This window comes from Vanessa atalanta, chromosome Z (genome assembly GCF_905147765.1).
Source record: "Vanessa atalanta chromosome Z, ilVanAtal1.2, whole genome shotgun sequence".
In the NCBI taxonomy this organism is placed as follows: domain Eukaryota; kingdom Metazoa; phylum Arthropoda; class Insecta; order Lepidoptera; family Nymphalidae; genus Vanessa; species Vanessa atalanta.
Window position 1 is genome coordinate 3083745 of NC_061902.1, and position 11633 is coordinate 3095377.

The 11633-nt window shown below is 28.3% G+C and overlaps 2 protein-coding genes across 5 annotated transcripts; both read left to right on the forward strand.

The window, feature by feature from the left end:
* The first annotated feature begins 794 nt into the window (after positions 1-794).
* LOC125075922 (serine/threonine-protein kinase PRP4 homolog) lies at positions 795-8580 on the forward strand. 2 transcript variants are annotated; one of them, XM_047687768.1, is made up of 10 exons: positions 795-848; positions 1490-1531; positions 3689-4994; positions 5272-5412; positions 6054-6332; positions 6519-6607; positions 6711-6857; positions 6951-7219; positions 7433-7809; positions 7942-8580. In XM_047687768.1, the coding sequence occupies exons 2-10, from the start codon at positions 1521-1523 to the stop codon at positions 8146-8148; spliced, it is 2826 nt and encodes a 941-aa protein (XP_047543724.1). In that variant the 5' UTR covers positions 795-848; positions 1490-1520; the 3' UTR covers positions 8149-8580. The 2 variants fall into 2 exon arrangements, with proteins under 2 accessions (XP_047543724.1, XP_047543723.1); XM_047687767.1 differs by having other exon boundaries at positions 818-926.
* A 1337-nt stretch (positions 8581-9917) lies between these two features.
* On the forward strand, positions 9918-11572 carry LOC125075925 (succinate dehydrogenase assembly factor 3, mitochondrial). Of its 3 annotated transcripts, none has more exons than XM_047687776.1 (3): positions 9918-9934; positions 10298-10525; positions 10653-11572. In XM_047687776.1, exons 2-3 carry the CDS (start codon positions 10349-10351, stop codon positions 10857-10859), a joined length of 384 nt encoding a protein of 127 aa, XP_047543732.1. In that variant the 5' UTR covers positions 9918-9934; positions 10298-10348; the 3' UTR covers positions 10860-11572. The 3 variants fall into 3 exon arrangements, with proteins under 3 accessions (XP_047543732.1, XP_047543731.1, XP_047543729.1); XM_047687775.1 differs by lacking the exon at positions 9918-9934 and adding an exon at positions 9945-10122; XM_047687773.1 differs by lacking the exon at positions 9918-9934 and adding an exon at positions 9945-10188 and having other exon boundaries at positions 10653-11571.
* Positions 11573-11633: the final 61 nt, after the last annotated feature.

Below are 11633 nucleotides of genomic sequence, written 5' to 3' on the forward strand. Positions count from 1 at the left end.
TATAAAAGTACAAGATTACCAGCTCCTAAAAAAGTTTACTTAAAGATTTATTAAGTATTAAGTTAGAAAAAATTGTAGGTCAAATCTGGTCAAGAACGATCGGCTCATTAACAGGTTACTTGAATATCTTTGATGTAATAAAAGTTACACTTAGCTTACACCGGTAAAGGGGCTTAATCGTTAAGCTACTGGTACTGACAGTGCCGATTGCAATGTTTAGTACAGTGCGATAGCGATCTGACTATTTATTTTTTATTATTTATGGGATTTTAAAACTAGCGCTTTACAACTGGTATTTAAATGGTTGAAGAGTTTATATGATTCAACCATTATGGCAAACCGTAAGCAAGTATTCATCGTAAATCGTACATATTCTAGCTTATGAACATTAATATAAATAATCAAACTGTAACGCTGGTGAAACCTAAGGCCGTAAGTAGATAAACATAAATGAACTATATATATATATATATATACTTTTATTTAAATATAGTTTCTTACCTAATATATTTGATAATTTTCGTCAATGATAATTATTAAGGCTCACTTGAAAGTGATTACTCGAATTTCGCAATTTAATTAGGCAAGAGAATATTTCATTTTTATCTAGTTAAGGCCTTAAAATTATTATTTTTTTTTGACTAAAAAATACTTATTGAATAATTTCTTGAAACCTGTAGCAATAATTCATTTATTTAAAAAATATATTTTAAATATTTTATATTTATTATATTATATTGCCATATAGCAAAATTCAGAGGATTAAATATTCAATAAAACTCAAAAGGCTCCCTCCCTTTGCCCCTTGCTTGCTTGCCTACAAAGCTAGTTAAATGGAGGTCTGATCGGTAATGTCACGTTGAATTAATACCTAATTACTTCTTGTTTGTTAAGGGGACATTTTTTTGCCTGAAGATAAATTAAATGTGGGTTTATTACTTACCTAGACCAGTTTATGTTATAAGTATCTAGTAATTAATGAATTATAATCTATGCTTAATGTTTACTCCAGTGTGCATTATACACAACCATATTTGAAAAAGTGTGAATCGATTTTTAATGTACAAATTATTATTATTTAATAAATAATATGTTTTCCAAATATATGTCACTAACAGATTATCTAGTAAAGTATTTCTATGAATTATTATATTGAGTTTGAAGGTATAATGAAATAATGCGTATCTTGATTTTACATTCGTATATTACTTGAAAACTATAATATTAAAAAGGATATAGAGCAACGAACTTATGTTGCATACCTAGTAAATTATATATTAAACAAATTGAAATAAATATACATCTAAATTTAGCTATATTATACCAATGTAACTATTAAAAAGTAATTTCAATAAATTTGAGTGTTTATTTTCATTTACATATACAATAATCCATAATCATAAACAAAATAAGTGCATCAGTGTTTGAAAACAATCTTCTAAAAACTAAAATAAAAATTCTTAAAATAAACCATATCCCATTTTTGCAGATTTGGCTGCAGATTTACTTAAACGAAAATAATGGGAAACGAGTAAGTAGTTGGTGGTTTATTTACTTTTTATTCATTCTTTGTTAGATGCTTATCGTTGTGATACATTCTTAGTACTTGTAAATTAAATAATATTTATTTGCTGTGACCATTCATGGTATTGTTGTGCTATTTCTATATAAGATAGTAAAAGGATATTTATCTATTTTACTGTATAACCAATTTGAATATTACTTCTTAGTCAGCAGCTTAGACGTCAAGGACACATATTTGTTTACCATATTACCTATTGTAATGGTAAAATCTATATCAATACCATACAAATTATTATAACCTCTATTATTTTGAAACCAAGCCGAAATGATCTGCGAGGGCTCAGCCGATGTTAAGTGAAGATAGCGAGTTTGCATTGGGTAAACCAAATAATTCATTATCAGTAAATTAAATTCTGGCTTGTCTTGTGCACATGGATGAGACCTTTGCCCTGTAGTCAGACATGTACAGAATGACATTAGTTTAATGTTTTAATCTGATTTTATATATTATGTTGTTTATCATAACATGGACATGACAAAATAACACTGATGATAGAATTACAATAGACTTTCAAAAATATATTAAGCCAACTTCTGTTAATAACAAAATGTGTATATGACATGTTTGGCATTTGAATTAACATTTATGGTTATAGTGTGACATGAGTTTTACACACAATACTAATTATTAAGATGGGATTGAATATAACGAGGACATTAAAATTTAGTGTGGTAAAGAAACTATAAGTTTCTTTTTTTAATTTCTAATAATTTGAATATTTATTTTTCCAAGTTAAAAGTATACATGAAGAGATATACTTTACATTTACAAAAACATTAATCACCATGTTACAAAATTATTCATTAAACATCAAAGAGAAAATGCATTGCAATAAAATTCTGCTATATAATGTAGTATTGAGCTCCATTTTTTTGAAATCTTAGTCTAGAAATTGTAGTCATAAATAAAAGGTTAGAAAGGAATATAATGTATTTTTATGGTTAAGTTAGCATTCAATGAATAGGCACAATCTGGTATGCCATTGGTAGATAAATATTATTAAAAAAAAAATAGTATATATGAGTAGAAAAAATGCACTTGAATTGAAAAAAATACGACATTAATTTATGTTCGCTGGACATTGTATATATTGAAGGTATGATATTCGAAAATAAATGATTATTTATATAAAAATTGAACTTCATCTAAGCTGAATTCACAAATGAAGCACTTATATATTTTATATTATTTTTAATGACTGAATAAGTATAATTATGTGGTCAAAGCAGAGTTAAAAAAGTCATTATTTAATTATTAGCTTATTATTATTAACTGAAATGAAAATAAGAAGGAGTTTACTAATTTTTTTGTATTTTATATTGTGTTTATTACCTCAGAACTGAGTAGCTTATAAACTAATTAGCAAAATCAAATCAAATGAATTTAGTCAGGTAACCTTTACAAAAAAGCATTTTTGAAAAGTCACTATGTCAAATTTACCACTTACACACAACCACCATATTTTTTTAGTTAGGTATCCAATTGGTACTTTTAAAAAAAATGGTTATTTTTTTGTTAAAATTTTATCTGGTTTTTTAGCTTGTCTGTGTGTATGTTTTTCTTGAGTAAGAAATCATAATGACAGAATTTGAATATAAAAATATAATGCTTATGGTTTGAGATCCAAAAAATTGTAGTATTAAATACTTTTCTTTGAAATGTCATAGTGTTGTGATTATTTTTTTATTATCTATTTCTAAATATATTTTGAAAGACATTGACACGTTGATTCAACATTTAACATTAACTCAACATATTTTTAATAATAAGCCTCTTCTATTTTCAATGATAAGTTACTGCCCATGTTGTTAATATATTGCCGTGCGTAAAAACGAAATCAACAGATGTATCAACAAATAAAAAGTTTTAAACAATGAATTCAAAATTTTCCATTAATATATGTATTGAGCTTATTAATAAACATAAAAGTGACCGGTAGGTTAAAACTTATAATTTGATATTATTTTCGAATATCTATTACTTTTATTTATCACTGTATAATATTACAGAAATGAGAAATGTTTTTTAAACAATAAGGAAGAAGAAGAACGTTTAACACGTACTTTAGTAAGTACCTCTTTTATTTATTTATTGTTGTTTCAGATCTAAGCTTGACTTAGAGAAATCAACAAATGGTGATGATGAAAGTAAGAAAAAGAAAAAGAGTAAGAAACACAAGAAGCGTAAAAGAACATCCGAGGAAAAAGAAGATAAGGGATATAAGAAGAAAAAGAAATCCAAGAAAGAAAAATACAAAAGTCCTAAACAAGAGAGTGAAACATCACTTTCCGACGTAGAAGATCTAATAAAAAAATCTAGGCGATGTAAACCTAAGAAAAAGGAGTCATCTCTGGAAACTCCTATAAAAGATTCGAAGAAAACAGTCAAATCTAAGAATAGCGATGAACCTACTGAAGAAACGCGAAGTACTAGTAGTACTGTTACACAGAAAGTAAGCGAGACTTTAGAAATTTTATCATCAAATTCAGAAGATGAAAATTACCAAGAAGATTGTGCTAGTCCAGAATTAACAATTATAGAGGACGATCTAAACTTAGAAGAATTAATGAAACAGAAAGAGTTGTTACAAGCTCGCTTGGTTGCATATAGTTCTGACAGAAGCGATGATGAGGCTCGTAAAGAATCTATTAAAAATAAGGTTATTTGCATAAATGACGAGGAAATTAAGACTCCTATCCGAAAAAGGGATAAACGTGATCGTGATGTTGACTCAAAAATGATTAATAAACTTACACCTGTTAAAGATCGATCTTCGGAAAAAGATAAACAGAAAATTAAACGTCAAGGGGAAGATTTAAGAGAAATACTTAATAGGGAAAGTAGAAAAGAGATGGACAAAAGGATAGAAGATAAGGAACATCGTGACCGAAAAGAACGTGATCGTCGTAAACTTGATTTTGACAGAGAAAGAGAACGTGAACGTGAAAAGGAGAGAGAACGAGAACGCGAGAAAGAAAGAATCCGAGATCGAGAAAGGGAGAGAGAACGAGAGAGAGATCGAGAAAGGGAGAGAGAACGGGAAAGAGACCGAGAAAGGGAAAAGAAACGAGAGAGAGAACGTGAGAGGGAAAAAAACGAGAGAGAAAGGAACGAGAGGGAAAGAAGTGAGAGGGAAAGAAGCGAGAGGGAAAGAACCGAGAGAGAAAGAAACGAAAAAGAAAAAAATCGAGATCGTGATGTAGATAGTCGTTTATCAGAAATACGACGAAGAGAAAGAGAACCAGTGCGGAGCTGGCGTTCAAGAGATAGGTCAACGATATCACGTCGTGATAGGAGGTATTCAGACCGCGATCGCAGGTCACGAGACCGCAGTAGAGATAGATATAGACCACGATCACGTGATAAACCTTATTATAGACCTGATCAACGGGAATATAGGGGTAATAATGTAAGTATTATCTTCTATTTATACATATATACAATTTTTTTATGTATGTTAATCGCGTGAAAACTATTGAACTATGATACTATAACCAAACGACGTGGAGTCGTCCTTAGGTGGTTATAGTCCATTCATTTTTTTGAATTCTGGTGATCCTCTTTTGTTTATTTAATGCTATATATTTAACACCTAGATACAGTTAAATTGCTTATATTTTACAAATCATGTATCTTTTAGAAATACATGCATGACACCATGTTTTACATAAAGTTTTTTTTTTCAGAATTCATCAAATGAAGTTGCCCAAATAGTGCCGAGTTCTAGTGACGAAGAACTAGATATATCCATTAATACTGATGATGAAGAAGAATCTGAAGAACAAATCATTGAAAGAAGAAGGAGGCAACGAGAACAGCTTTTGAAGGTATATCTTTAGAGCCTTTTCACCGTTGCTTCCAATACATCCCAACTATAATTTAATCATTTGTCATTATAGGTTTTCTTTTTTTTATATATTATAACTGTTATCATAGCATTTAACATTAAAATCTAAATCATTCATCTATAACTTCAACTTCAACAATAATTCAGTCAGTTAAATTAAACGTTAGAACATCTAAATTCCTTTCATTGGAATTTTTATTTTTACTATAAATAGTACATAGTTAAAAGAAACCAATTTGATTAAAAAAAAAGCATGGTCCAATGTTTTTCTTTGGACACCTTTAATAATTACTGGTTTTAGGGTAATCGAAAGTTACTTAATTATTGTAATTTATCTTATTTATTTTTAACTTATCTACATTTATATCTAGAGTGTTGATCAGAATTGTTTGTATACTGTCATGTTTTTGTATTATCAATAAGTTGTTAAAGTTAACACTAACTTTTAAGATGACTTCAAGCAAATATAACTTTATTTAATATTTTTTGTTATGTACTATACATTTAGGTTTAAGTTCAAATCAAAATCCTATATTCAATACAAAAGCTTACCAATTGATTGTCAAATTAAAACCTAAGTTCAATATAGGAACTTGGATAAATATATATGTATTTTTACAGAGATTGGGCTGTCATAATAGTGGTAATTCAAACACAGAGCAAGCTAATGTAGCAACTCTTGGTAAAGTTGAATCCGCAACACTCGACAACAAAAAATCCAAGGAATCTACTACGGTGCACGTTCCATCTAAAGCTGATAGTAAAATTGAGTTCAAATTGGAGAAGAGCAATGTTAGAAATGTTGACAATGAATCTAAAAGTACAGCCAATTTGGATAAATCACGTAGGAAAAATGAATGGGATATGTTTGCAGATCAGGACAATTTCGGCAGTGTAGATGTAAGTGAATTTAAACAAATAATATATTAAATTTCAGTCAAAATATAGATAAAATAACACAATTTACATAAATATATATGCATAAAAAAATTAAATAGATTTTTTCTTTTTATGTAACTTGTTTATTATATTAATTAAAACGTTTGTTAACGTAAAACATAATTAAACTCATAATTTAATTTATAGACACCAACTGCTGGAAAACCTCGAAGTAAGAATGCACTAGAAAATCCTTCGCTTACTGATAACTGGGATGATGCAGAAGGATATTACAGGTAATTGCTTTATTGCAATAGATTAATATTTAAATTACCTCCTAAATAAGGTATAATAAGGTATATTATACAACGAGATAAAATTCTTAAATATACTCAACAGGGTCCGAATAGGTGAAAATTTGGATAACAGGTACACAGTTTATGGCTACACTGGTCAAGGTGTCTTTTCAAATGTGGTGCGTGCTCGTGACCAAGCACGTGGTAACACGGATGTTGCAGTTAAGATCATTAGAAATAATGAGATTATGTAAGTTGATTAATGTTGTCTAATTTTCGATCAAACGATTTGCCTTAACTATTTGACAAAGTATTTATTGATACAAATTTTATTTTTGTTTAGGCATAAAACAGGCTTAAGAGAATTGGAAATCTTGAAGCGTTTAAATGACGCTGATCCTGATGACAAATTTCATTGCTTGCGTCTTTTCCGACACTTTTTCCACAAACGACATCTTTGTATGGTCATGGAACCTCTTTCAATGAACTTGAGAGAGGTTTTGAAGAAATATGGAAAAAATGGTGGTATACATATTAAAGCTGTAAGAAGTTATACACAACAAATTCTGCTTGCTTTAAAGTTGTTGAAAAAGACAGGGATTGTACATGCTGGTTAGTATTGTTAAATTTTCTTCCAAATAACTTTTACAATACACATAGAATGGACTTATTAAAGGGTTGCTGGTGTTTATACTGATTTAAATTGTTTTTTATTAGAGGCAAAAGCCTAAATAATATTTTACACACCAATTTTCCTAATTTAAGATGGTTATTTTCACCTCTTAACATTACTTATTTGTAAAATGTAGTGGTTTGTTTTTTCAGATATAAAACCTGACAATATACTGGTTAATGAAAGTAAATTAATGCTGAAACTCTGTGATTTTGGAGCAGCATCACATGTAACAGATAATGATATTACACCATACCTAGTTTCAAGATTTTATCGAGCTCCAGAAATTATTCTTGGAGTGCCATATGATTATGGTATTGATATGTGGTCGACTGCATGTACGATATATGAATTATCGACAGGAAAAATTATGTTCAGTGGTAAATCCAATAACGAAATGCTGAAATATTTTATGGATTTAAAAGGTAAAATACCTAACAAAATAATAAAAAAGGGTAACTTCAAGGACCAACATTTCGATGTCAATTGTAACTTTCTATACCATGAACTGGACAAGATCACAGAAAGGGTGAGTTATTCTACATTAATTTAAATTATTTGTAATGATATAATACCTAATTCGGCTTTAATGATAATAAAATAGAATTGTTCTCGCTGTATTCTTTTGGTCAAGTCCATCAAGCTTATTTATTTCTTTCAGGAAAAAATTGTAATTATGTCAAGTATAAAGCCCACGCGCGACTTACAAACGGAATTAGCACCGCCGCACCATCGCCTACCTGCCCCAGAAGCTAAAAAAATCTCACAACTCAAGGATTTACTCGAAAGGATGATCATGCTTGATCCAGCAAAGCGTGCATCCGTAAACCATTGTCTGGCTCATCCTTTCATTCAAGAAAAAATTTAATCTTCCTATATGTATACACTTTTGACAATTATATATATTGTCTCATGTTTTAAATTTTATATAAATTACTTGACATGAAGTGTAAAACTTATTTTTGTGTACATATTAAAATAACGAAAAAGGTTGTAACATGTGTCCACCTTGTTCTGAGACATTGATTGGTTTTAATGTACATATAAACATTAAACACGTAATTAATATATTATTATATTTAGGTTTAAATTGAAGTGTAAAAGCACACATTTTAAACACTCTTTTCAGATTCTAAATGTATATTTATAAGCTTATCAATGTTTATGGTACATAGGTCATTCTGAAAAATATACTACAGTTTAATATAAGTTTTTGTTTTGATGGTTAAAAGGGTTGTTACATTATTAATTTTAACAAAAAAACCTTGTAAAAGAAAAATTTAATATTAAAACTTAGCTCAAAGCCATTTTTAGCTGACTTAATTGTTTTTGTATTTTACAACGATTCTATTTTAGTTCATAATAATAAGAACTGATACATTAAGAACTAAAATTTGTTTTATGTGTTTTGATTTTTCTTTTTTTTTTTCATCAAGTAGGTATTAATTGAAAACTACCCCCTTGTAAAATAATGCAGCTTTTTTTATTACATTCGAAAAATGAATTGTAATATTAGATTTATTTGACTATAAGCACGGGTGCATTTTGTTGTCTTTCAACGTTGTATTTATAATGTGTTTTTATCATTATATTCGTTGTAAACCAAGTCCTCAATCCCAGCAAGATGACTTTTCTGCTACCATTCAGAAGTATGCAATCAATCGTGTCGCACGCATATTTTCTGATGTTACGTTTAAATCTGGGCTATAACTATAACTGGACTATATTATTAGTAGATTTTAATCTAACTCTTAAGAATATCTTAAATATTTGTCAGTAAGTTCAATATCTTATTGGCATTATTTGCCTTTCTACTTTAAAATTTACACGATTAAAAAGTGTTAGTGTTGGGCATCCTAGTACAGGTAGCTTATATACTCATTGTATACCTACTTTATATAATTATTATATTTATAGAAGTAGGAAGAAAAAAACAATGTTAAGTATTTAATATCGCAGTTAAGGTTACCAGTTCCAAAATTATCCGACCCCACGAATCAATGTTTAAATTACTGTTCATGACTAAATTTATATTATTCCAAAAAAATCGTTGCGATAACAGAATAAAGGAGAACGAAATAAAGCTTAGTGATGACACACTGTGCCAATGTATTTAAACTTGAATAAAACTTATAAGGAAATAAGTGTAATATTACCTTTTTTTTTAATTCTGAAAAAATGAGACATTTATAGAAAATATGACTAATTAAACAATTACAATTGATTGCGGGCTGCACAAGACCGGTCATTGTGGCGATCTTTGGAGGACATAAATACAAACATAGGCCATGTTCAGCAGTGGATGTCCTTCGGCTGAGAGATGAGATGGTGAGATGAAACAATATATCAATATTTACTAAAAAGTAAAGGGACCGCTATAATTCTTTTTTCGAAATAAAGTTTACGCAACGTTACCTTAAATTTTAAAAAAATATGATTTTAAGCGATACATTTTCATTATATCGCTTTATGTATACAGTGAAAATACAAAACAACTAATTCAGAAAATTATAACTTAAGGGAGTTTTATTTAGTCACAGATTAAAAAAACATACAACATATTTGTGGTCTGTGTCAAAGTGTATTTATTAAAACCAATACCAACCAAACAAACCGTTTATGGGCTGTTTCTGTCTGCTGTCAGTTGTCAGTTGGTAAGTCATTATGTCACTAACGTAATCATTAAAGTATTTTCTTAATTTATTTTTATAATTAGGTCGTCGTTTCAAAATTTTTAAATGAAGAATCATCATGTCGTATCGTTCTAGTAGTATTAAATTTGAATGTTCGTGATTAAAGTTAAAACTATGATATCGTGATTACATTGACATCCTGATAAACCGTATTAAAATGTCTCATTTAATTTAATTTATAATAATTATTATTTAAAATGAATTTGATCCGTAAGGTAAAAAATAAATAACAATTTCTCTTAAAAATTCTTCCTTCTTGAAATTATAGTTTCACTTTTATTATAAAGTTTATATAGCTTTAACAATATTGTTTTGTGTTTGCAGATCGTTGTACAATCACAAGTTAACCGTTATTAAAAATACTTCTTGTGAAATATGTCTGCTGCAATTCATGTATCACGTGTACGTACGCTTTATAAACTAATTTTCCGTGTGCATCGAGCATTGCCTCCTGAACTACGGATACTAGGCGATAATTATGCAAGAGAAGAGTTTAAGAGACATAAAAATTGTAACCCTCAAGAAGCTAATATATTTCTGAATGAATGGACTGTAAGTAATATGTAAAATTTTCCTTTATTTTTAATAATAATAAAACACTTTAAGAAATTTCTAAAACTATAAATACATATTTAGATGAATACAATAACTAATTTTTTAAATGTTGTTGTTTTTTTAGGACTATGCAATCAATTTAGCGAAGCAAATGAAACCCCTACATCAAGCCAAAAGGAAAACTGTGGGAAAATATCTAAACCCTAAACTATTAGATCATATGACTGATGAGCAGTTGGTACAGTTGTATGAGTTACATAAAGCAACTTCTCTGCAATCCGATGATTCAGACCAAATAAATGTATCCAACAAAGATAGTACTGACAGATAGTGAAGTATGATTTATTTTATTATTATTATCTAATATGTGCAAGCAATTTGTAATTTAATTTTAATTAATAAAATGTAGATAATTCTTATTTATAAATTGTATACAATTTGACATTAAGAAAATAGTGATTTTAAAGTTTCGACATTATCTTAAACAAAAGTTCTTGCATTAAAACACTAGTTTTAATTTGATTATATGTTTCAATGTTTAGCCAAAAAGTTTTGGTTAGTACCAATGAATAGATTTGGTAATTACGGTCTATGCATTTCAATATTTGAATAAATTAAAAACTTGTTTATTATGCAACGGTAAGAACCTCAGTTGTTGTATTTTATTTTAATAATGAATAATATTATGTGATTGTTTGCTTTGCAATACAAAAAAAAAGGTTATAGCAAAAATAATCATGATGACGAATTCAACATTTGAACTAAACTTATTATTGTAAAAAGCTCTGCAAATAATTTGTAAGTCATAATTTTAATGGATAATTTTAATACTGCACATAATATTGCAGTCTGTTTAAATATATATACTATTGTGAAGGCATAGTTAAATTTATTGCACGCATAAATTTATAAAAAATATAAGCAATATTATATTTCATTATACATTTCTTGCATGGGGCATATTTATCGAATTATAATGTTAATTTACCATTTGAAAGCAACAGTTCAATTGATATAAAAATAATATATTTTTTACAATGTTTTAAAATGCTTATAATTTTAATCTGCATTGCGATGTTTTATTTGTTTTTAAAAACAGTTTTTA

Excerpts from the sequence above, each read along its gene's own strand:
- LOC125075922 (XM_047687768.1), top strand. Across the intron at positions 4,995-5,271 it reads GGGAATATAGGGGTAATAAT|AATTCATCAAATGAAGTTGC; the intron begins GTAAGTATTATC and ends TTTTTTTTTCAG. Across the intron at positions 6,858-6,950 it reads ATTAGAAATAATGAGATTAT|GCATAAAACAGGCTTAAGAG; the intron begins GTAAGTTGATTA and ends ATTTTTGTTTAG.
- LOC125075925 (XM_047687776.1), top strand. The coding sequence starts at position 10,349 with ATGTCTGCTGCAATTCATGTATCACGTGTACGTACGCTTTATAAACTA. Across the intron at positions 10,526-10,652 it reads TATTTCTGAATGAATGGACT|GACTATGCAATCAATTTAGC; the intron begins GTAAGTAATATG and ends TTGTTTTTTTAG.